General features: G+C 45.0%; 1 protein-coding gene across 2 annotated transcripts in view; it reads left to right on the top strand.

The window, feature by feature from the left end:
• Positions 1 to 357: 357 nt before the first annotated feature.
• Positions 358 to 25,830, top strand: part of LOC144599480 (phospholipid scramblase 1-like) — a 47,715-nt gene continuing 22,242 nt past the window's right edge. For both annotated transcript variants that reach the window (XM_078410435.1, XM_078410434.1), the window contains exons 1-4: positions 358 to 434; positions 14,986 to 15,029; positions 16,835 to 17,085; positions 21,750 to 21,792. In XM_078410435.1, the coding sequence (XP_078266561.1) occupies positions 15,017 to 15,029; positions 16,835 to 17,085; positions 21,750 to 21,792 (307 nt within the window). In that variant the 5' untranslated portion in view covers positions 358 to 434; positions 14,986 to 15,016. The remainder of the gene's footprint in view (positions 435 to 14,985; positions 15,030 to 16,834; positions 17,086 to 21,749; positions 21,793 to 25,830) is intronic.

The following is a 25,830-nucleotide window of genomic DNA, read 5'->3' as shown; positions in this document are numbered from 1 at the left end:
GCCCTGGAGATTTATTTGCTTTTAGTTTTATTTATTTCTCCAGAATTTACTTTGAGATATAATTTTCCTTTATTTTCTCCTTTTATGGCTGATTTTAGGACTGAGGGCTCCCTCTTACTTTGATTTTTTCCCCCAATTCTCGTCCCTGATTCAATAATATTTGTGCAATTGTTCTGCCAATATTTTGTGCCCAATTAAAGCTTGCAGATGGCTGCCTGCTTCAAAGGCTGGGCTGCTCTCTTTCAAACAATAGCATGTTATCTGAGATGGCTGTTGACTTCCTGAATCTCAAAATAAATTATACCCGGGGCTGAAAAGCAGGAAGCACCGCCCACATGAACAGCCTTAGCAACGTACGCCCAAGAACTGGTCACATTTCCTGTTTCACGGAGAGATTTGATACAGCAAGAGGTTTATTTGGCAGTGTCCACACGGTAAGAAAATGAAATGTTTTTTTCCATTCAAAATGATGCTGCTTGTCGGTTTCTAACCTCCACTGTGATTACTTCATGGCGATGGGAGGGAAAGATGATCTGGTGCCTGCGGCGTTCGCGTATGAGTTTAAAGTGACCAACAATGCTTGGGTCGAAGGTGGACACAAAGTGCTGGAGTAACTCAGCGGGTCAGGCAGCATCTCAGGAGAGAAGGAATGGGTGACGTTTCCTCAGACTGAAGAAGGGTCTCGACCCGAAACGTCACCCATGTCTACCTTCGATTTAAACCAGCACCTGCAGTTATTTTCCTAAACAATGTTTGGGTCCTTTCCACCCAATTGAGGTTGGAGGGAGCGGTGATAGTTATTGAGCAATGCCCCGCTTCTTGTCCTGCACCCGCAGGGTAGTGAGAGAAACAGGTTATCTCATCCAGGCTAAAGGCACACATCCACACGGTGTTGTAGATGGTAAAACAAAGACAAATTAAATTTGACTCAGCGCTTTATATATTTAGAAACGGAGGCGGGAGAATGTAATCTGGACACAAAATGCTGGAGTAACTCAGCGGGTCAGGCAGCATCTCTGGAGAAAAGGAATAGGTTACCTAAAATTGGAGAATTCAATGTTCACACCATTGGGTTGTAAGTTACCTAAGCGGAATATGAAGTGCTGTTCCTCCAGTTTGCATGTGCCCTCACTCAGGCAATGGAGGAGGTCCAGGATAGAAAGGTCAGTATCGGAATGGGTAAGGGAGTCAAAATGGTTCGCAACCTGGAGATTCAGTAGGCCTTGGCAGACTGAGCAAAAGTGTTCTCCTCTTTTCTAACTTTCTTCCCCGCCCCCCTCCCCACAATCAGTCTGAAGAAGTGTCTCGACCCATAAAGCCACCTATCCATGTTCTCCAGAGATGCTACATGACCCCCTGAGTTACTCCAGTTTCCTCTGTACTTTCTTGTGGTCTGGGGTAGAACAGTTGACATACCAAGCCAATATGAAAGGCATTGACATCTGTAATACTCGTGATTTTGCTGTATTTGAAACTTACTCTCATTGCATAAGTATGTGGGCCGAACAGTTACCCAGCTGGATGGAGACCTGTAAAGGGCATAAACACCTCATTCTCATCATTCAAAGCACCCTTAAATACCCTATTATAACAAATTTAAAAAAAACTAGAAACACTTGGTAGGTCAGGCTGCATCTGTGCAAAGAAACTGTGTAAAGAAGGGCAGCACAGTGGTGCCCTGGTAGAGTTGCTGCCTTACTGTGCCAGTGACCCGAGTTCTATCCTGATCCAGGTGCTGTCTTTACGGAGTTTGTACGTTTTCCATGTGATTGCGTGGGTGATCGCTGGCTGGTATGGACTCGATGGGCCGAAGGGCCTGTTTCTATGCTCTATCTGTAAACAAAACTAAAATAGAGAGTCAAGAGACCACGGCGTTTAATTGTCATATCCATGGAAACGGAACAATGAAGTTCCGACTTACAGCAGCATAACAGGTCTGCAAACACAGTACTGAATAGATAACAATGAAACAAACCAGGGAAGAGAAGTTCAATTAAAAAAACAAATGTTCGTGCAAGACAAAACAAAAGCCTGGCAAACTGGAGAAGAAGGGTCTTTGTCCAAACATGTTAACTGTTCTCTCATTGGAAATATTTTCTTGCAGGCAAAATTTGGAGTGGGAATTCAGCAGACAGTTTTGCTTCATTGCACAAACTGTGGGCAATTAGTGAAAAGCAGCTCACCAATAGATCAAGGTCTTTGTTCAAAAGCATACCAATGGATTATGCAAAATAAGTTTGGTCTTGAATGATTGATTGAAAGATACAGCATGGAAACAGGTCCTCTGACACATCGAGTTCACGCCCACCATTCTGTAGATCATTTACACTCGTTTAATGTTACCCCACTGTAGCATCCACTCCCTAGGTTTAGGTTTAAGTTTATTATTATCACATGTACTGCGGTATAGGACAGTAAAAAGCTTAGTTTAGAATATTATCCAGTCAAATCAGATAAATACAATCAAGCCAAACTCAAAGTTCAATAGGTAGAACAAAGGGTAAGATACAAAGTGCAGAATATAGTTCTCAGCATTGTAGCACACTAGTTCCAGTTCCAAGTTGGCAATAGGGCAGAGGTGAATCAGACAGTGCCCTAGCTTCTGGAAGGACCTTTCTGAAGCCTAATAACAGAGGGGAAGAAGCTTTTCCTGAGTTTGGTGATACGTACTTTCAATCTTCTATATCTTCTGCCCAGGGGGAGGTGGGGGAAGAAGGCATGACCGGGGTGGGACAAGTCTTTGATTGTATTGGCTGCATTTTCGAGGCAGCTTGAAGTGTAGGTGGAGGCAATGGTGGGAGATCCCTTGCGCGGAGTTGTTCCCAAACTAAGCTGTGATGCAACCTGGCAGTATGCTATCTGTGGTGCATTAGTCAGAGTTTGTAAAAGTCTTCGGACTCATGCCAAATTTCCTCAGTCTTCCGGGAATACACATTTGTGGAATACGTAATCGTTCAGACTTGTGCTGGCACAGCTGAAAAACACCACAAACCCCCTGCTGGACCCCCTGCAGTTTGCATACAGGGCCAATAGATCGGTGGACGACGCAGTCAATCTAGGCCTGCACTTCATCCTCCAGCACCTAGACCACAAGGGGACCTATGCCAGGATTCTGTTTGTGGACTTTAGCTCTGCTTTTAACACCATTGTGCCAGACCTACTACACTACAAACTCTCCCAGCTGACTGTGCCTGAACCCCTCTATCAGTGGATCATCAACATCCTGACGGACAGGAAGCAGCATGTGAGGCTGGGAAAGCACATCTCGGACCTGCAGACCCTCAGCGTAGGAGCACCGCAAGGCTGCGTACTCTCCCCTCTCCTTTACTCTCTCTACACCAACGAATGCTCCTCCACAGACTCCTCTGTCAAGCTCCTCAAGTTTGCGGATGACACTACCCTGATTGGACTGATCCAGGATGGGGAGGAATCTGCCTACAGATGGGAAGTGACACAGCTGGCGTCCTGGTGCCATCGCAACAACCTGGAGCTCAATGCTCTCAAGACAGTGGAACTAATTGTAGACTTTCAAAGAGATCCCCCTCCCCTCCCCCCACTCACCATCAACAACACCACCTGTGGAGTAATTTAAGTTCCTTGGAACCATCATCTCCAGGGACCTTAAATGGGGGGCCACCATCGACTCCACAGTCAAAAAGGCCCAACAGAGGATGTACTTCCTGCGGCAACTGAGGAAGCACAATCTGCCACAGGCAATGATGTCCAATTCTATATTGCTATCATTGAGCCGTCCTCACCTTCTCCATCATGGTCTGGTTTGGCTCAGCCACCAAGCACGACATCCGGAGGCTGCAAAGGATCGTTCGCACAGCTGAGAAGGTTGTTGGCTGCAACCTTCCCCCCATTGACGAACTGTAGACAATAGACAATAGACAATAGACAATAGGTGCAGGAGTAGGCCATTCAGCCCTTCGAGCCAGCACCGCCATTCAATGCGATCATGGCTGATCACTCTCAATCAGTACCCCGTTCCTGCCTTCTCCCCATACCCCCTCACTCCGCTATCCTAAAGAGCTCTATCCAGCTCTCTCTTGAAAGCATCCAACGAACTGGCCTCCACTGCCTTCTGAGGCAGAGAATTCCACACCTTCACCACCCTCTGACTGAAAAAGTTCTTCCTCATCTCCGTTCTAAATGGCCTACCCCTTATTCTTAAACTGTGGCCCCTTGTTCTGGACTCCCCCAACATTGGGAACATGTTATCTGCCTCTAATGTGTCCAATCCCCTAATTATCTTATATGTTTCAATAAGATCCCCCCTCATCCTTCTAAATTCCAGTGTATACAAGCCCAATCGCTCCAGCCTTTCAACATACGACAGTCCCGCCATTCCGGGAATTAACCTAGTGAACCTACGCTGCACGCCCTTCATAGCAAGAATATCCTTCCTCAAATTTGGAGACCAAAACTGCACACAGTACTCCAGGTGCGGTCTCACCAGGGCCCGGTACAACTGTAGAAGGACCTCTTTGCTCCTATACTCAACTCCTCTTGTTACGAAGGCCAACATTCCATTGGCTTTCTTCACTGCCTGCTGTACCTGCATGCTTCCTTTCATTGACTGATGCACTAGGACACCCAGATCTCGTTGAACTCCCCCTCCTCCTAACTTGACACCATTCAGATAATAATCTGCCTTTCTATTCTTACTTCCAAAGTGAATAACCTCACACTTATCTACATTAAACTGCATCTGCCATGTATCCGCCCACTCACACAACCTGTCCAAGTCACCCTGCAGCCTTATTGCATCTTCCTCACAATTCACACTACCCCCCAACTTAGTATCATCTGCAAACTTGCTAATGGTACTTTTAATCCCTTCGTCTAAGTCATTAATGTATATCGTAAATAGCTGGGGTCCCAGCACCGAACCTTGCGGTACCCCACTGGTCACTGCCTGCCATTCCGAAAGGGACCCATTTATCCCCACTCTTTGCTTTCTGTCTGTCAACCAATTTTCTATCCATGTCAGTACCCTACCCCCAATACCATGTGCCCTAATTTTGCCCACTAATCTCCCATGTGGGACCTTGTCGAAGGCTTTCTGAAAGTCGAGGTACACCACATCCACTGACTCTCCCTTGTCAATTTTCCTAGTTACATCCTCAAAAAATTCCAGTAGATTTGTCAAGCATGATTTCCCCTTTGTAAATCCATGCTGACTCGGAATGATCCCGTTACTGCTATCCAAATGCTCAGCAATTTCGTCATTTATAATTGACTCCAGCATCTTCCCCACCACTGATGGGCAAGGGCCAGGAAGCGAGCGGGCAAGATCATCTCTGACCCCTCTCACCCTGGCCACAAACTCTTCGAAGCACTTCCCTCTGGAAGGCGACTCCGGACTGTCAAAGCAGCCACAGCCAGACATAAAAACAACTTTTTTTCCACGAATGATAGTTCTACTCAATAACCAAAGTCTGTAGTCTCATTTTTGCTCTGGTTTATTTTCACCCACATGTTTAGACCATAATGGTGTATCCTTATTGTTTTGATGTGGTTATGCTTTATTCTTAATTGTTAACTATGTTTGTGTTGTCATTTGTGAGCGGAGCACCAAGGCACATTCCTTGTTGGCCAATAAACCTATTCATTCATTCATTTATTCAGGAACCTGAAGCTCTCAACCATTTCCATTTTGAGGCCATTGAGTCTGATTGGTGCATATACTTCACCAAGCTTCCCGAAGTCGATAACTAGCTCCTATGTCTTGCTGACATTGAGGAGCAGTTTATTTCTCTGCTCCGTCTCATTATTGTTATAAATCTAGCCCACCACAGTGGTGCCATCTGCAAACCTTTAGATGGAGTTTGAGCCAAATTTGGATGCAAAGTCATGAGTGTATAAGGAGTATACTGAGGACGAATCCTTGTTACGAATTATTGTGGATGATGTGTTTTCATCTATCCTCACTGATTATGGGATGTGACTCAAAAAGTCAAGGATCCAGTGGCAGAGAGGGTTGTTGTTTTCTTGGTCTAGGAGTTTGGAAATTAGTATGAATGGGATTATGATATTGAAGGCAGAGGTACACTTGATAAATAGGAGTCTAAAATAGTCTCTAACATAGACGTAAGTAGGTGTCCTTGTTTTCCAGGCATTTCAGAGATTAGTTTAGGGCCAGGGAGATAGTAACTGCTGTTGCGATTGTAAGCAAACTGCAAAGGATAAAGGCTGGCTGGGAGACATGGGTCAAGTGCACCATTACCAGTCTCTCGAAGCACTTCATGGTGGTGGATGTCAGAGTCACTGGACAGTAGTCATTGAGGCACGCCAACTGACTTGGATTTGGCACCAGTGTGGCAATGGTCTTCTTAAAGCAGATGGGGACTTCAGAATGGAGTAGTGAGGGGTTCAAGATGTCTGTGAATACCTCTACCAGATGGACTGTGCAGGTCCTGAAGACACGGCCAGGGACTCCATCCCGGCCAGTTGCTTGCCATGGTTTCACTCTCAGATAGGTTGATTTTACAACGTTAGTAAAGCTGCACCCAAAGCATGCCAGGGTGCGTAACATTCCTCCACCGACCTTCTGTTCAAAGTGGGTATAGAATGGGAGGGAACCATTATTGCACAATAGGGGAAATTTACTGGGGCCAATTAACCTAAAACCTGCATGAGAACATGCAAACTCCACATAGACAGCACCCGAGGTCGGAATCGAACCCGGGTCTCTTGTGCAGTGTGGCAGCTGCTTCACAAGCTGCACCACAGTGGCCCAATTTGATGTTGAGGGAAAATATATGGTTGTTGTCTCCAGATAGAACTAGGCAATATTATCACTGTAATAATTTAGTCAATTAGGATCAAGATTGATTATTTCTTTACATAGGGTTGTGAATACCTAGTCCAAAGAACTAGTATTGCTTAGCTGTTGAGCATATTTAAGACTGAGATCAGTCGACTTTGGGATACTAAGGATATATACAAGGGGCGTGGCTGTGTTCTGCAGCTGCGGCTCACCGGCAGTCTCTCCGGTTTTTTTTGTGTTTTTTTTGTCATTGTCGATGTTAAATGTACGTTTTGTTTTATTTTTAATTCTGTGTATGTAGGGGGGTGGTGGGGGGGTTGGGGGAAACCTTTTTTAAATCTCCTCCTCAACGGAGATGCGACCTTTACCGTGTCGTATCTCCGTTCGCTCAACGGCCTAACATCGTGGAGTCGGCGGCCTCCAGCTGGGATCGACCTCGAAGACTCCGGTCGCAGGGCCTGGACTTACCATCTCGGAGGCTTCGGCCGTGGGCCCTGTAGACCGCAACATCGGGAGCTCGCAGGTCCCTGGCTGGCGACCGGCTTTTGGGAGCTCCAGCCGTAGCAGCTTCGACCGCCCCGAAGCACGAGGCACGATCAACCCGCCCGCAGGCCCTTCATCGCCCTGCGTGGCCCGGCCGCAGCACTTTACATCGCCCGGTGGGGGCTCAGGACTCTCATCGCCCTGCGTGGCTCGGCCGCGGCATTTTCCATCGCCCGGTGGGGGCTCAGGACTTTCATCGGCCTGCTCGGCTCGACCCTGGGACTTTCCATCGCCCGGTGGGGGCTTCAAGGGGTTGGGAGCCTCGATCGCCTCGTGGCGCCACGGGAGAAGAATGAGGAGGAGATAAGACTTTGCCTTCCATCACAGTGAGGGTATGCCTAGAGCAATCACTGTGATGGCTGTTTTGTGTAAAAAATTGTATCTGTGTGTCTTGTGCTCTTTAATGTCTACTGCCGGACCCTGACGTGAGAGGACGCTGGCGTTGAGTATTCGCCGCTTTTCCGTCAGGATAGTTTGTCTGTTTGTTTCTATGTTAATTGTATTTGTAAAGCGCTTTGAGCATGTGATAAGGCGCTATATAAAATAAATATATTATTATTATTATTATTATATAGACAAAATGACAAGGTGGACTCAAGTGCAATCTCACTGGTTTACAAAAAAGACACAAAGTGCTGGAGTAACTTAACGGGTCAGGCAGTATCTCTGAAGAACATTGCTAGATGGCGTTTTGGGTTGGGACCCTTCTTTTGATTGATTGTAGTGGGGGGGGGGGGGGAAGAAAGTTGGAAAAGAAGAGGAGCAGGACGAATCCTGGCAAGTGATAAGTGAGGGGAGTTTTTGATAGGCGGATAGTTGGACAAAGGCCAGGGCTGCAAAGACAGAAGGTGGGAGACAAAAGGATTGACTAATTGCGAATTGTGAAGGTCGAGGAAGGAGTGTAGGTGGAAGGTGGGGATAGGGGAGAAATAGGTACTATTTCTCCCCTATCCCTGCCCTTGGGAAACATGGGGGAGAGGGGGTGAAGAAAGAAAGGGGGGGGGGGAGGGGGAAGAAGGGGGAGGGGTGGTTTTGTAGTTGCCTAAAATTGGAGAATTCAATGTTCAAACCATCCTGTTGCAAGCTACCCAAGCAGAACATGGGATGCTGTTCCTGCAGTTTGAGTGTGGCATCACTCTTGCAATGGAAGGGGCCTGGGACAGAAAGGACAGTGTGTGAATGGGAAGAGGAGTTAAAATGGTTTAAGGGGACACCATGCTTACTAAAGAAAGAGGATATCTTGGAGAAAGAGGATATCTTGGATACTGGAGAGCCTCATCTTGTCTTGATTATTATTATTGCCACCTGATAAAATGTAAAGTCTTGTTTACTACCCAACCAGGTAAATCATTCCATACATGAGTACATCAGATTGTGCAATAGAGAAAATAAACAGACTTTAATGTAAACAGGGATCCATCTAATGTTGGAGCAAACTGAAAAGGCATGCCTTAACCCTGAAGAAGGTTCCTGACCTGAAACATCACCTGTCTATTCACTCCAGGGATGCTGCTTGACTCGTTGAGTTCTTGCAGTGTTTCGCTCAAGATTTCAACATCTACAATTTTGTAATTTATCCCTAAGTATAGACACAAAAATCTGGAGCAACTCAGCGGGTCAGGCAACATCTCCGGAGAAAAGGAATAGGTGACGCTTTGGGTCAAGACCCTTCTTCAGACTGAGAGAGGGAAAAGGAAACTAGAGGTATGAATAGGTTTGGAACAAATCAGAGCCGGCACGGATGACCAAGGTAAAGTGGTGCCCACAACAATCCATGGCTTTGGAAGAGGTGATAACGAAGGGATATCGGGATGCGATTCCTTCATCACCTTTTACTTTCATACAGAGATGCTGCCTGACCCGTTCAGTTACTCCAGCATTTTGTGTCTATCTTCGGTGTAAACCAGCATCTGCAGTTCTTTCCTGCGCATAGTTTATCCCTGTTTGTTATTTTCTTATGTTCTTAAGCAGTTTTATATGTTCGCAGGGATAACACCATTTGGCTGCAGCAGAAGTTGAACCATTCTCAGACCCTTCTGTAGGTGTCCTGATTGTTTCACTTCTTTCCGCAATAAAGAGATTAAATGGCAGTTAATGTCGCAAATAAATGAATACCACAAAGTGAGAAGCAAGTCCATTTGTTTATTCATTTTACAATGGGCGGCACGGTAGCGCAGCGGTAGAGTTGCTGCTTTACAGCGAATGCAGCGCCGGAGACTCAGGTTCGATCTTGACTACGGGTGCTGCACTGTAAGGAGTTTGTACGTTCTCCCCGTGACCTGCGTGGGTTTTCTCCGAGATCTTCGGTTTCCTCCCACACTCCAAAGACGTACAGGTATGTAGGTTAATTGGCTGGGTAAATGTAAAAAAAATAAATTTTAAATTGTCCCTAGTGGGTGTAGGATAGTGTTAATGTACGGGGATCGCTGGGCGGCACGGACTTGGAGGGCCGAAAAGGCCTGTTTCCGGCTGTATATATATGATATGATATGATATGATAATACTACAGGATTAAAAATATAGGGAGTGGAAAAAGTAGTCTTTATCGCTGGCTGGTACACTGTGATGGCCCTTTTCATTGCATCAGTGGGTTTTGTCATATGACTGTCACTGAATATTTATGGTGCTTTTGCTTTTAAGAGCAGCCCACTTTGTGATGATCCAGATCCATTGTGCCAACATGAAATTTATAACAATTGGATGGAAATAGTCAAATGTGTAAAGGAATACCTGATTGCAAGCAAATCGAGCAGGTATTGCAGGGGTTTTATATTAGACACAAACAAATCTACACGAGGATATGTGGATCTAACCATACCCACACCTCCAGAGAGAGGTACAAATTGCTGGAGTAACTCAGCGGGTCAGCCAGCGTATCTGGAGAAAAGGAACAGGGAATATTTTGGGTCGAGACCCTTCTTCAGACTGAAAGTCAGGAGAGAGGGAAACTGGAGGCATGAGGAGGTACAAAAAACAAAAGAATGAAAAACGTGAAAAGAACAAGTCAATGCTGCAAAGATTATCAAGGAGTGGTGGAGCCCACAATGGTCACCCTGTGGAAGACGTGATAGCAAGGGGGGGGGGGACGAACAGTGAAACTAAGCAGGACGACATTGAAACTAGTTGGGCTACTGGAGTGGGGGAGGGACAAAGAGAGAGATGGAATGCAAGGGTTACTTAAATTGAGAGAAATCAATATCATACTGCTGGGTTGTAAGCTGCCCAAGTTTACATCTCCAGCAGTTTAGGAATAGATGCTAAGAAATTGGTTTGTTTTGCATTCATTTGTCATATGCAAACAGCACAGCAACCACATTCACCTCATGTAAAACACCTCACCAATTATTTCTGTGTGAAATTGAACTGGGCACTGCCATGTATTATTCATATTATTGTTCACCAGATGCACGCAATATCCCGGCACTTTTCATACAACAACCATTTTAACCTTCCCGGAATTAATCAGCATTAAGTTAGGGTGCAACCTATAACTATCTTAGGTTACAGTGCAACCAGAACCACACTGAGTGAAACTCCGTTGCTTTTACGACTCTTTAAGAGTTCTACTGACATTGGGAGAATGATCCAGACGACATAGGTTTAAGGTGAAGGGGAAAAGATTTAATAGAAATCTGAAGGGTAACCTTTTCATACAAAGGGTGGTGGATGTATGGAACAACCTGCCAGAGGAGGTAGTTGAGGCAGGGAATATCCTAACCTTTAAACTGACAAATAAAGATATCTTGAATCTTGAATCTTGAATCTTGAATCTTTAAGAAGCGGTTAGACACATGGATAGGACAGGTTTGGAGGGATATGAACCAAATGCTGGCTGGTGGGACTAATGTAGCTGGGACATGTTGGCCGGTGTGGGCAGGTTGGGCCGAAGGTCCTGTTTCCACACTGTATCAGTCCATGACTCAACGACTTGATTGGGCATTTCCGAACAATGCAGACTGCCTATACGCCTTCTAAAACTGACAGCTATAATACAAGTGTGAGCTCCTTTGTAAGATTTAGCTGTTGACAAACTCTTTTAATGAGTGCATCTTTGGTGAAACTAGAGGCACAATCCATTATTGGAGGCTTTGGTCTAACACCAACTGGCCCAGTATGATGTAATGGAAACTCAGCGACGGGAATTAATGAATTGCAGCAAAATGTGAGTAGCAGTACCCCTTTGGTCACGTGTGAAATGTGATATTAAATTTTTTTTATTTATTAAAATATTTATTTATTGGTCTATTTTGAACACAAATTAGCGCAAAAGGATCATAGGTAGGCCCATTTTTAATGCTGTGGTATTTCGTTATAATTGAATAACTTTCAAATTTGGCCACCCATGTCACATGTTGGTGGCCTTATTTCCGGAAACACCTATATATATATACTCTTTTATACTCTTTTTATGCCATCAAGCTCCATAGATAGTATTATAGTTACCTTCTTAAATTGTCCTTGCAACTTTGAAGGAATTTTAAATGCATAACTGCAGAATTGTTTGTTCCTGTGAGTCATTTAAAATTGTGTAATTCTGTTTACATTGTCCCTGATTCCCTCCTCATTGCTAAATATTTCCTTTTATTTCTAAGATTATACATGTGAGAAATATTTGTAATCTGATTTGCGGATGTTTAGCTATGTAAGTATAATGCCAGTACAAATAATACTACCTCTTCTCTCACTTGTCAATGGTTAAGGCTTATGTGAAATAATCGTGATTGTCCTCATCACTAGCCTGCTTACCCTGCTGTAATGCCAGTGTTTACCTTGCCACTCTGCAATCAGAGCTTCTTCTGTTGAACATAGAACATAGAACAGTACAGCACACGAACAAACCCTTCAGCCCACAAAGTCTGTGTCGAACATGATGCCAAGACCATCTCATATCTACTTGTGCATAACCCGCATCCCTTTGTTCCCTGCATATCCATATGCCTCTTAAGTGCCACTAGCACTTCCAAAAGCCTCTTAGGTGCCACTAGCATATCTGCCTCAACCACCAAACTTAGCAGTATGTTCCAGGCACTTTCCACCCTCTGTGTAAAATAGATTGCCCCACACATATTGTTTAAACTTTGCCTCTCTCAAGTTAAAGCTATGCCATCTGTTATTTGAATTTTCCATCCTGGGAAAAAGATTCTGATTGTCTACCTTATCTGTGCCGCTCATAATTTGTTATACTTCTATCAGATCTCTGCATAACCTCTGACATTCCAGAGAAAACAATCCAAGTCCATCCAACTTCTCCCTGTAGTTAATACCCCTTAATCCAGGCAACATTCTGATAAACCTCCTCTATACCCTTTCCAAAGCCTCCACATCTTTCGTGTAAAGGAGCGACCAGAACTGCACCCAATATTCCAAATGTAGTCCAACCAAAACCATATAAAGTTGTATTACGAAAGTCCTATGAAGTAACATCATTTTGGTGTGAATATTTTCAAGCAGTTGTATGAAGTTGTTTCTGATATGGCATAATTCTTTACCGGAACCAGTCCTCTGAGTGAATGTCAGAAACAAGAAGTCATTCCATCTCACAGATGGCGATGTGGTGTGTACCATTTCCCCTTCTGTGCACCGGATAGAGTGGCTCACCCTTTGAGTGACTTCGTGAAACCACCTGGATAATCCAAATGTATGTGTTTTAACAGCAGTTTACAAACCAGCGGTATGAACATTGATTTCTCTCATTTCAAGTATTCAATCTCTGATTTCAATCCCCAGTATTCCCTCCCTTCCCCCTCCCCCACCCTTGTCATCCTACGAGAACCACTATTCGCATTGTGTAACCCTCCATTATCACCTCTTCCCCAGCCAACAATGGGCCATTATAGGCAAAGGTACTAGAGGAACAAGATAGACCACTCGACCCTAAAAACCGTAGTATGTCATGACACCATTTTAGTAGGCAGAAACTTGCAGAAACATTTTAAAAGAAAAATAACAAAAAATTGTGAATTGATATGTAAGGGTTAACATTGGGCAAGCAGCTATGTGAGTACTATTGTAGGAGTAATCTGTAAGACCTCTTGTGTTTTTTTAATGTGCAGCACAATTCATGGCTAGCTGCATCTGTCTGATATCACCAACTAGCTCTCAAGGTTCAGATCTGTCAAGGAAAACTTCCTGCCCTATGTGACTAAGTTTCGTTTCAGAGATGTGACAAAGTTTCGTTTCAGAGATATGACTAGGTTTCATTTCAGAGAATAGAGAAACATCCACAATTCAGATTACAAATATTTCTCACATGTATAATCTTAGAAAAATCGCATTGGACATTGTAAAATTATCATATAAGGCCATAACGGAAAGCCTCCGGTGCACTGTTAAGGGTATAAATGTGTGTGTATGTAAACGATCAGAGAGCGAGACTGCACTAGCTGCCCAAGCGTCACTGAATGTTTTTGCAACTAGACTCTCTCCCACCTTGGTGAGTGCAATAAAGAGGTTAAACGAACTCGGTTGTCTGACTGTTTTGTGTCATATCATATATCATATATATACAGCCGAAAACAGGCCTTTTCGGCCCTCCAAGTCCGTGCCGCCCAGTGATCCCCGTACATTAACACTATCCTACACCCACTAGGGACATTTTTTTTTTTTACATTTACCCAGCCAATTAACCTACATACCTGTACGTCTTTGGAGTGTGGGAGGAAACCGAAGATCTCGGAGAAAACCCACGCAGGTCATGGGTAGAACGTACAAACTCCTTACAGTGCAGCACCCGTAGTCAGGATCGAACCTGAGTCTCTGGCACTGCATTCGCTGTAAAGCAGCAACTCTACCGCTGCGCTACCGTGCCGCGGTATTTTCTGTTAATAGGTCACAGACTACAACAGATAGATGAGATATATTCTGCATTTTAATGGCATCATCACACATACTGTTCCCCCAAACACTGATTACATTGCGAGAGGCATAACGAACGGCGGGTTTTGCGTACTAAAATGGCTCCTTTGCGTACTACACTTCAGCATAGACGATTTCAACGGAGTGGTCCATCTTGTTCCTCTAGTATCTTTGATTATAGGCTCCACCCTTGCTTGATCATCTGTTGGCGGCCCTGTTTTGTTCTGTCCTTTTCTTACCTCCAGTTCCATCCCCACTACTTACAGTCTGAAGAAGGGTCACCAATCCCTTTTCTCCAGAAATGCTGCCTGATCCGTGGAGTTACTCCAGCGCTTTGTGTCTATCTTCGGTACAATCCAATATCTGCAGTTCCTTTCTACACATGTTTCAGTACATTTGTGGCTGAGCAAGGTACACTGTGTCACCTAACCAGCAAGTGATTCTTTTTACATTTCTTCTTGGACACCTGCAACTACTTACGATTATGAAAGTGAAAGGACAAACTGGAATTTTCGCAATGAGATAAAGACTTGTGAAATACTACAGGGAAAGGTTAAATAAATTGTTCTAGTCTTGCCATTCAGTACAGTCATAGGAAACATTTATTCAGGTGAAGAGTGTACCTGCTCCAGAGAGCTGTTGGCTGGGAGCAATTTGGAAAGTTATTAAGTCGGATTTGCAGAGAGAGGTTTGATAAAACTCACGTTGAGATTGACCAAAGGCTAATTCTTTATCAAAAAAATGTGTCTGAAAAGAAAGAAATGCAATTTAATTATGAGTAATAGCAATTCATTTTTGTTTCCTTTCTTTAGTTGATCACCCTTGAAGAAGGAACCTTGAGAGATGGCCGCACCAGGTAGGCTATATTTTGCCTACAGATCTTTCTAGTTGGTTAAAGAAAAACAGAAATGTCCTAGTTAATTTATTTAGTAATGAAAACAAAGACATTTACAGTGCACAACAGCCTCCTGAAAAGGAAAAGGCAGGCTGCTGTTTCACTCATGGGCGTTTTGTTAAATAAATTCACTCATGTTCTGTCATTGACTGATTCTGTAACTTACTGATACAATTCCTGATACATGATAAAGTTATTGGGGCAGAGATTTACCCTGGTCATGCTCGATTCAGCTTATTTATACCTCAATAGATATTCATTCCCATTGAAGTCAATGGAACAAAACATTGTGCAGGCTATATCGCAAGGATCGAATTCTGATACAAGGAACTGCAGGTGTTGAAGTCTTGTGCCAAACACAAAAGTGCTGGAGGAAATCAGAGGGTCATCTGTGGAGGGAATGTTTCGGGCTCCAGTCTTGCACACACATTTCGCCCACTATCTCTCAATCCCACAGCCACCCTGCTCTTATATGCTCTTCATACCCTCTTTTATACAACCATTTTTCATCCCCCCAAGTCCCTCATTTCCCTTTGATCTCGATTTCCCCTACCACTGTCAGCTTCCACCTATATCCCTCTATTTGACTACATTTCACTACTCCTCTCCTTCATCCATATCTAACATCCTTTTTGAACACGTGCGCTTTGTCCACCTATTCCTGCTGGATCTCCCAGTTGCTCACCTTTTTAGCTTCTTCTCCCATTTCCATGCTGACTTTTCTGTCCTGGGCTTCCCCCATTGCTAGAGAGAGACCATGTGCATAATGAAGGAATAGCACCCTATCAGTATGAACACTGAGTTCTTGAAATTTAGGTAACACTGTTCGACCTCCCCATCCCCAATAATGATAAACTCGACCCACTGAGTTCGTCAAGCAGATTGTTTGTTGTTTCAGGTCTCAGCATCTGAAGTGTTTGCTAGCTGTTCAGACCCTGGTTATATAACGAATGGGTCAGCTGAGTGCTCACTGATTTAACAGCATGCAGAGGTCTGAAGGCAGCAAAAGAGTAACAAAAAGGGTGGGTTTCTTGCACTGAATCTTTGGATAACTATTATGAAATATTAGTCTTTATTTTACCCAAATATTCAATGTAGTGTAAAAGCACAAATTGACCCAAATCCATGCAGCACTCTTAGGTAGTTTAGTTTAGTTTAGTTTATTATTGTCACGTGTACCAAGGTACAATGAAAAGCTATTCGTTGCGTGTTATCCAGTCAGCGAAAAAGGCTATACACGATTAAAATCAAGCCATCCACGGTGTACAGTTACAGGATAAACGGTGTAATGTTTCATGCAAGTTAAAGTCTGATTAAAGATAGTTCGAAGGTCTCCAAAGAAGTGGATGGGAGGTCAGGACCGTTCTCGAGCTGGTGGGAGGACAGTTCAGTTGACTGATAACAGCTGGGAAGAAACTGTCCCTGAATCTGGAGAAATGCACTATCAAACTTCTCTGCATCTTGCCTGATGGGAGAGGGGAGAAGAGGGAGACTGGTCCTTGATTAATCTTAAAGTCATCCTAAGGTCACATCTCGAAAGGTTTAAATATTAATGCTCTAAATTATTTTTTATAAATTTTAAAAATTATATATATTTTATAATGGCTTTGTTCTCAATTCACTGGAGATTGTCTAAGATTTGAATGACTTAACATTCATCATTGGTAAAATATTTGATGATTTACTAAAGCTGTTTTTGATTTTGTTACATGAAATAATCATTGATTTGTAAAGGTGCTTGTTGTTTTTGAATATTATGCTCTTAGGATCTGACTTTCAGCAAGGACATCCACCTGGGGCGTATCCACCTGGGGCGTATCCACCTGGGGCGTATCCACCTGGGGCGTATCCACCTGGGGCGTATCCACCTGGGGCTTATCCACCTGGAGTGCATCCACCTGGGGCCCATTATGCGCCTCAAGCTTCTACCGGAGACAAAGGAGAAATTGACCTTCAGAGGATGCCAATGCCTCTTGGCATCCCAAATTGCCCTCCAGGACTGGAGTATCTTACACAGGTAAATGAATCAAAACAGACCGGAAGAATTCTTATACATGAACAAACAGGGAAAGAAGCAAGGGCATGTGTGTGCCTCCCTTAGAGACAGAGAGGGAAGAATTTGTTGCAGGAAATAAGGAAATGGTAGAGAAATTCAATTTATCCCAGAGGGGTGGATGATCAACGCATGAAGGCAGGGGATACGAGCGAGATCCTAAATGAATAGTTTAGTTTTCGTTTACAGATACAACATGGAAACAGGCCCTTCGGCCCACCTAGTCCGTGCCAACCAGCAATCCTCGCACACTAACGCTATCCTACACACCAGGGACAATTTACAATTATAACAAACCAATTAACCTACAAACATGTACGTCTTTGGAGTGTGGGAGGAAAGCGGAGCACCCGGAGAAAGACCACGCAGGTCACGGGGAGAACGTTTCACAATATTGGTCAGACCTAAGTCGCAGTACTGTGTGCAGTTCTGTTCATCACACAACAGGAAGGATATGAGAGCACTGGAGAGGATGCAGAGGAGATTCACCAGGATGTCACCCAGGATAGAGCATCTTAGTTATCTGGCGAGTCTGGAGAATCTAGGGCCAGTTTACTAAAGCAATAGATGTTAAGAAGAGATTTGATTGTATAGAAAATGTTGAGGCAGATAGATGGCTAGGCTGCAACAAACTTCACCTCTCAGCAGAAGTGAATAAATCTAGAGGACATAGATTTAGTATAATGGGCAATAAATTTAAAGTGAACCTGAAATGGACCCTTTTCACCCAGAGAGGGGTGAGTACCTGGAAGACACTAGTAGAAGCAGTCACTGAGATTATTCACAAAGTATCTGGATGAGCACTTGAATCACCTGGACTAGAAGGCCAAGTGTTGGAAGATTGGATTAATTCCGATAGGTGCACATTGGTCAGCATGGACACAGTGGGCTGAATGGCCTGCTACCATGTTTTATGACTATGAAATAAGGAAAGCAGTAGGCATGCTGCATTTGCATTCTTGGAAAACATTAAATAAGTTCCTGCGCTGAGTATAATTGGGAGTGCAGAGGAAGATATAAGGGAGCTTCAAGAAGATATGGGCAGGCTGACTGAAAGACTGGAGCGACTAGGCTTGTATACACTGGAATTTAGAAGAATGAGAGGAGATCTTATCGAAACGTATAAGATTATTAAGGGGTTGGACAAGTTAGAGGCAGGAAACATGTTCCCAATGTTGGGGGAGTCCAGAACCAGGGGCCACAGTTTAAGAATAAGGGGTAGGCCATTTAGAACAGAGATGAGAAAAAACTTTTTTTAGTCAGAGAGTTGAATCTGTGGAATTCTCTGCCTCAGAGGGCAGTGGAGGCCAATTCTCTGAATACATTCAAGAGAGAGCTAGATAGAGCTCTTAAGGATAGCGGAGTCAGGGGGTATGGGGAGAAAGCAGGAACAGGGTACTGATTGAGAATGATCAGCCATGATCACATTGAATGGCGGTGCTGGCTCGAAGGGCCAAATGGCCTACTCCTGCACCTATTGTCTATTGTCTATTGTCTATTGTCCATTATCTATTGTCTAAGAGTGAAATGCTTTTTGATTAAATTAATTTATGTCCACGAAATGCCCACGAAATGCAAATGTAAACCTTGAAAACGAAAACTTAAAATGTGTATTTGCTATTAGTTAAAATGATTATGAAGTTTCTATGTAGAAACAAAGAACTGCAAGTGCTGGTGAATACACGAAAGGACACAAAATGCTGGAGTAACACAGCAGGTCAGGCAGCATCTCTGGAGAACATGAATAGGTGACTTTTTGGGTCAGGGCCCTTCTTCAGACTGATAGGGCAAGAGAAGAGAGCTTGTTAAGGGAGAGAGGCTGAACAAAGCGTGGCAGGTACTAGGTCGATGTGGGTGAGGGGGGAAGGTTGATAGGCTTCTGGTTTGATAAGAGATAAGAGCAGAAGGTGTGAGACAGGTTTGAAGAGCTGCAGATTGTGAAGCCAGTGGGAGGAAAGTACCCAGAGTGGGGGGGTGGGGGTGGGGTTGGTTGGAGAGGTGAAGTAGGTTGGAGTCCAGTTGGGGCATAAGGGAGGGAAGGGCAGGGTATTTCCTGACTGAGGCACTGCTGTTATTTTTTTAGAAGCTTAATTTTCATAAGTTTATCAATTCTAGGAGCAGAATTAAGCCATTCGGCCCATCAAGTCTACTCTGCCATTCAATCATGGCTGATTTATCTTTCCCTCTCGATCCCATTCCCCTATCTTCTCATAACCTCTGACACCCCTACTAGTCAAGAATCGTATCAAACTCCGCCTTAAAAATATCCATTGTCTTGGCCCCCATAGCTGTCTGTGTCATGAATTCCACAGATTTGTTGAAACTTACTGAATTGGAGATGAGAAGGAATTTCTTTAGTCAGAGGGTGGTGAATCTGTGGAATTGAATGGTGGAGAGGACCTGATGGGTCGAATGGCCTAATTCTGTTCCTAGAACTTATGAAGATTCACCACCCTCAGACATAAAAAAATCCCTCCTCATCTCCTTTCTAAAGGGACATCCTTTTATTCTTAAGCTATGGCCTCTGGTCCTAGACTCTCCCACTAATGGAAACATCCTCTCCACATCCACTCTATCCAGGCCTTTCACTATTCGGCAAGTTTCAATGACGTCCTCCCTCATCCTTCTAAACTCCAATGTGTACAAGTCCAGTGCCGTGAAATGCTTATCATATGTTAACCCAGTTTGAAGGTGTGATCTGACTGCTGCAACTAACAAAAACTTTTGCTCTCCGGTGGCCTGGGTAAACAATACTTCAGCAGATCCTCACTGTTCTACCTTATACCTGTGCCACTGACTGGCACAGTTTAAATGGGGTACATTTCAGTTGAGGAAATATAAGCTTTTTAAACGTCATAGAACCTGTTTCCTGTTGTTGAACCAAGTCACACCCATGCCATGTTTTGTGTGAACCCGCATGAACCAGCTGGTTTTGGATGAACCAGCTGGTTCATGCAAAATTTCAAAATAAATCTGCACCCATATCGCTTCAAATCTAAATTTCATTGCGTCTGTAAAAAGGCAGCAATGATAGGCTGACAATGCATGTCTAAGTCTACCTAGATATTAGCTTTCATCTTCCCCCCCCCCACCCTCCCACAATCAGTCTGAAGAAGGATCTCGACCCAAAACACCAGCTATCCAAGTTCCCAAGAGTTGCTGCCTGACCTGTTGAGTTACTCGAGCACTTTGTGTCCTTTTGTTTATTAACCAGCATCTGCAGTTCCTTGTATCTAGATTCTAACTAGTCTGTTTTAAATGTGTTTTCACACCGTGTTAGATTTCTTCATGTATCAGATACCCAGCTGAACACAAAAGATCAGGCAGGTAATCAGTATCATCCACAATACTCCTGGGAATGCAGCAAGACAATGCTGCCAGACAATTCTGGCCATGAACATCCATTGACTGATACAGTAGTTGTGCACAGTACACAGTCCAACTGTGTTAACTCTGTTGAAGTTGATCAAGCAAATATTGTTAACATTTTTGTTGATTATGCAGATATGATTATAATCACAGGAAAAATTGAGGTTGGCACGGTGGCACAGCGGTAGACCTGCTGCCTCACAGTGCCAGAGGCCCGGGTTCGATCATGACTGCAGGTGCTGACTGTGCAGAATTTGTACGTTCTCCCTGTGACTACGTGGGTTTTCTCCGGGTGCTTCATTCCACAAATGTGCAGGCTTGTAGGTTAATTGGATTATGTAAATTGCTCCAGGTGGGTAGGATGCGAGACTGGGATAAAATGGAACAAGTGTACAGGTGATCGATGGTTGGTGTGATCTCGGTGGGCCCAAGGGCCTGTTTCCACACTCTGAGCTAAGCTAAACTAAACTAATGGAAAAAGAGTGAAGACAGCAACTTGCTTGCCCATCTGAAAGACACCACAAAAAGTGATTATTTTTTGTTGTTGTTGATAGGATAAGGATTGTGTGTTGAAATTATTCTGCAAGAGAGTAGTTGTGGAAACTCAGTAAAAATGACAAAAGCAGAATAAAGGCAAATGGCATTAGCATAGATAAGCATTTTGGTCGGCATGGATGAGTTAGCTCGAAGGGTCTGTTTTCTTGATATATAGTTTTATGAATCCATGAATCAAAACTGACATCCATCTGTTAAAAGCTGTGCTTCTCCCAGACATTTTAACACACATGTAGCAGAGACATGGACTGTGTACAATCGTATTAAGCATTTGTATGAGAGCAGCATTAATCAGAATTCTTTCAAAATGGATGTTTTAATATAATATACTGTAGGGACATAGGGATTGGCTGGAAGAGCTCGAACCCTCGGATTGGCTAGCGATGTCACCAGGTGTGCCAGCGCGGGAGAGATAGTCAGTCTAGCGTTGAACTCTGTTTAGGTAAGACGTTAGGTAGTTGTCTGCAGTTTGAATGTTGCGATTGTCACGGAGTTTTTAGAACCATGCAATAAACTTCGTCTGCAACATCCATCCGCTATCAGACTCACTACAATACTCCCATCAAAATTATCAATTCATTTTGTACTGTATGTCAAAATAAAATGGATGAGAAAGCCAAGTCTCTCATCCTCTTATCTACAGCGCAGTACATTAGTGATTCATTTGTTTAACAGACCTAATTCACGTTATGTTTTTGTCACAGGTCGATCAGCTCCTGGTTCATCAGCAAGTGGAATTGTTGGAAGGTAGGTTGCTATTGGGATAAAGCAGGGAACAAAACTAATCTTGGACAATTATGGTAAAGAACATCGAGCAAATCAGCAGATTAAATGCTTAGGAAGGAACTGCAGATGCTGGTTTATACCAAAGATAGACACAGAATGCTGGAGTAACTCAGCGGGTCAGGCAGCATCTCTGGGGCAAAGGAATAGGTGACGTTTCAGGTCAAAACCCAGCTTCAGGACATTTTGGATTGGAACACTTCCTCAGCAAAATGGTTCCAACCTGAAATGTCACCTATTCCCTTTTCCAGAGATGCTGCCTGACTCGCTAAGTTACTCCAGCACATTGTGACCATCTTCAAATCAGCAGACTGTATTACATTGTGCAAGATTTACTTTAAGTGCACTCCTTTCTCAATGTTTCTTTATCGCAGGTCAAGCCTCATTAATCTTTACTGTTGGAACGACCAGCCTTGTCTTAGGTCTTGTGTATTTTTATGACGATGAATTTGCAATAAACAGTAATCCCCGATGGATGGTTTTCTAATTATGATGATTACTCAGAGATATAGAATTATTATGGCATAGATAGATGTCATTCGGCCCATCAAGTCTTTGCTGGGCACTTGTAAATGTATCAATATCATTCTGGAAGCTGCTGATGGATAAATGGAAGAGGCTGATGGAAGTCTGCTTTCCTTCACTCCCCCCACGCCCCCACCCTAGTTATCCGACAAGTTTCAATGTTCACATCCCTGTATCCCTTTTCGTTATCACCTCTTCCTCAGCCAACAATGAGCCATTATGGGCTCCACCCTTTCTTGGTCATCTGTTGCCGGCCATGATTTGCCCTGTTGCCCTTCTCCTTCCTCCAGTCCCTCCACCACCAACCCCAACCTCCCTCACCCTCTACTTTCAGCCTGAAGAAGCATTCTGACCTGTAATGTCACTTCTTTTTCTCCAGAGATGATGCCTAGTCTGCTGAGATGCTCCAGCACTTTGCGTCTATCTTCAGTATAAACCAGCATCTGCAGTTGCTTCCAACTAGGGTTGGCAACTTCCTCACTCACAAATACGGGACAAGGTGATGTCACTGCCCCGCATCCCATGTGACCTCACCCAGCCAGCGGCCACGTGCTCGCGCTCCACCAATGGCGGCCACTTGGGCCGGGAGACGGGTTGCTAGGCAACCTCCGTTAGATGGCACCCGGCCCTCCGGACCTAGGCAGTCTGGAGCTAAAATGTTGGAAACCTAGAGTGTCGGGACCTAAACTATCGAGACCTAAACTATCAGGGCCTACAGCGTACAAGCCTACAGCGCCTCCCGGGCCTAATACCGTATTAGGCCCGGGGGGGCGCTGTAGGCCCGGACGCTGAAGGCCCCGACGCTGTAGATCCCAACAGTTTAAACAATTTAGGTCCCGACACTATAGGTTTCTGACATTTTAGCTCTGGTCAGTCTTGATCCAGAGGCCCAGGCGCCCCCTTAACGGGGGTTGCGTAGCAACCCGCCTTCCGACCCGGGCGGCCGCCATTGGTGGAGAGCGAGCATGTGGCCGCTGGCTGGGTGAGGTCATGTGGGGTGCGGGGCGGTGATGTCACCCTTTGTCCCTTATTTTGGAGTGAGGAAGTTGGCAGCCCTACTAATATGGGACAAGGGTGGTCCCATATGGGACAAACCAATTTAGACCAAAATACGGGATGTCACGGCTAATACGGGACTGTTAGCAACCCTACTTCCAACACAAATGAGGCATTTTATTAATCAAAAGAAAAGCGAGAGAGAGAGAGAGAGAGAGAGAGAGAGAGAGAGAGAGAGAGAGAGAGAGAGAGAGAGGTCGTGTTTCTCTCTGCTCCGGCGACTGAGAAGTTTTGAAGCAACCTTTCAAGGTTCTTGTCGAAGGAGGAGGAACAGTTGCAGTGAGATTTCATAGTTTGACCGAACGTCGGACTGTGGAAACTTTCCTTTGTTTAAGGATTTCTCCATTTCGTGTGGAATTCCTGAGTTCCTCTGCACCGCGGTGGGAGCAGCCGTGGCTGGCGGATTGCCAAGAGTGCCTGGAGATCGTGGGTAGGAATGATTTCGGTGTCTTTGACATTTATAGCACCGACTCTCTGCCCCAATACCGTTTTGCACAGTGCTGTTGCCTGGGCTTAACGTGAAGAGGGTATCTTTTGCTTCTGTCAGGGCTTTGAAGAGCCTTCCAAAAGCTGCTCTGGACTGTGGAGGTGAGCTTGGGGACTTTCCTATCTTCGGCTGGAGGAAACTGCTTCTGCTGCTTATTCAGACTGTGACTGTCTCTGAGGATCGCTTTTGAGCTGAGCTGCTGCTGTCCCTGGAGCTGGGTGTGCCACTGTCATGAAGGCGGGGGCTCGGCCTAAGGTTCAGAGCTACGCAGTGGCGGCTTCGACGGCGGCTTCGAGGCCACTCGTGGATGAGCCTCGTGTTTTTAATGTTTTATCAAGTTCGTCATGTTTGTCACTTCAACAACTCTGGACAGTCAGCAGTAGACAGTATAGTCGTGAGTTCTTGCTGGACAAGAAAACAACATCATCAACACTGGACGCTATGCTTGCAGAGGAACTTAGCGGCCTCAGAATACTCTGCCTGACCTCGACCTTGGCCTCGAGTGCTGCCCCCCGGCTGGAAAGGAGACGCCGCAGGCGGTGTGAGAGGAAGCAGAAGAGGGGTAAGCGCGGAGGCATCCGGGCTAGGCTAGCGGCTAGCCCACACAGACCGGCTATTCCGAGCATGCTAATGGCTAATGTACGCTCACTGGACAATAAAATGGACACTATAAGACTTCTCCGGTCGACCCAGCGTGAGGTGAGGGAATGCTGTGTTTACGTTTTTACGGAAACATGGCTTAATGACAACATCCCGGACTCCGCTGTTCAGCTCGACCGGCTAACATGCTACCGATCGGACAGAGCTACGGTTAGCGGGGGGAAGACTCGCGGCGGCGGTGTGATTGTTTACATCAGTGATGCTTGGTGTCGGGACGCTGTGTTGGTCTACAAACACTGTTCACCGCTGGCGGAGTTTATGGTTGTGAAGTGCCGACCTTTCTACCTCCCGAGGGAGCTAACAGCTATCCTGTTAGTCGCTGTTTACATCCCTCCCAGTTCCAACAACAAGGACAGAGAGGAGGCACTCTGCGAACTGTACCGGGCCATCTCTGAGCAGCAGACAGCACACCCAGATGGCTTTCTCATCGTAGCTGGGGACTTCAACCATGCTAACCTAAAAACTGTCATGCCCAAAGTATACCAGCATGTTGATTTCCCAACACGAGAAAACAACACCTTGGACCTTGTCTACACGACCATCAAAGGAGCATACAAGGCTTCCCCCCTCCCCCACATCGGCCTCTCTGATCACCTCACCGTTCTGCTGAAACCGGCATACAGACCCCGGGTGAAAGTCACCAAACCGGTTTCAAAAGAGGTACGTGTGTGGTCAGAGGACAGCACAGCTGCACTCCAAAACTGCTTTGAGACTACAGACTGGGACATGTTCAAGCAGGCAGCAACATACAACAACACAACCAACATTCAGGAATACACAGAGACAGTTACAGGCTACATCACCAAATGCATTGACGATGTGACCCACACCAGAGCCATCACCATCCGGGCTAACCAGAAGCCATGGCTGACAGGGGAGGTCCATGGGCTGCTGAGGGTCCGCAACGCTGCCTTCAGAGAGGGCAATCCAGCCGGTCTCAGAGCAGCCAGGGCCAACCTTTCCAGTGGCATCAGGAAAGCCAAACAACACTACACCCGGCGCATCACAGCCCACTTCAGTGACAGCAGAGACACACGGAGCCTGTGGAAGGGTATTAGGACTATCACGGACTACAAACCCTTACCACAGACCTGTGACAGTGACACCTCTCTCTTGAACGACCTCAACGGCTTCTTCGCACGCTTTGAAGCTCAGAGCAACACACCTGCGCAGAAAACAACTCCTCCCCCCAACGACCAGGCTATTTGTCTGTCTCAAGGCAGTGTGAGGAGCACACTGTTAAGGATTAACACCCGGAAAGCTTCTGGACCTGA

Source organism: Rhinoraja longicauda, chromosome 13 (genome assembly GCF_053455715.1).
Source record: "Rhinoraja longicauda isolate Sanriku21f chromosome 13, sRhiLon1.1, whole genome shotgun sequence".
Classification (NCBI taxonomy): Eukaryota; Metazoa; Chordata; class Chondrichthyes; order Rajiformes; family Arhynchobatidae; genus Rhinoraja; species Rhinoraja longicauda.
The sequence above is the reverse complement of the archived record's forward strand: the minus strand, read 5'-3'. Positions and strand labels throughout refer to the sequence as shown.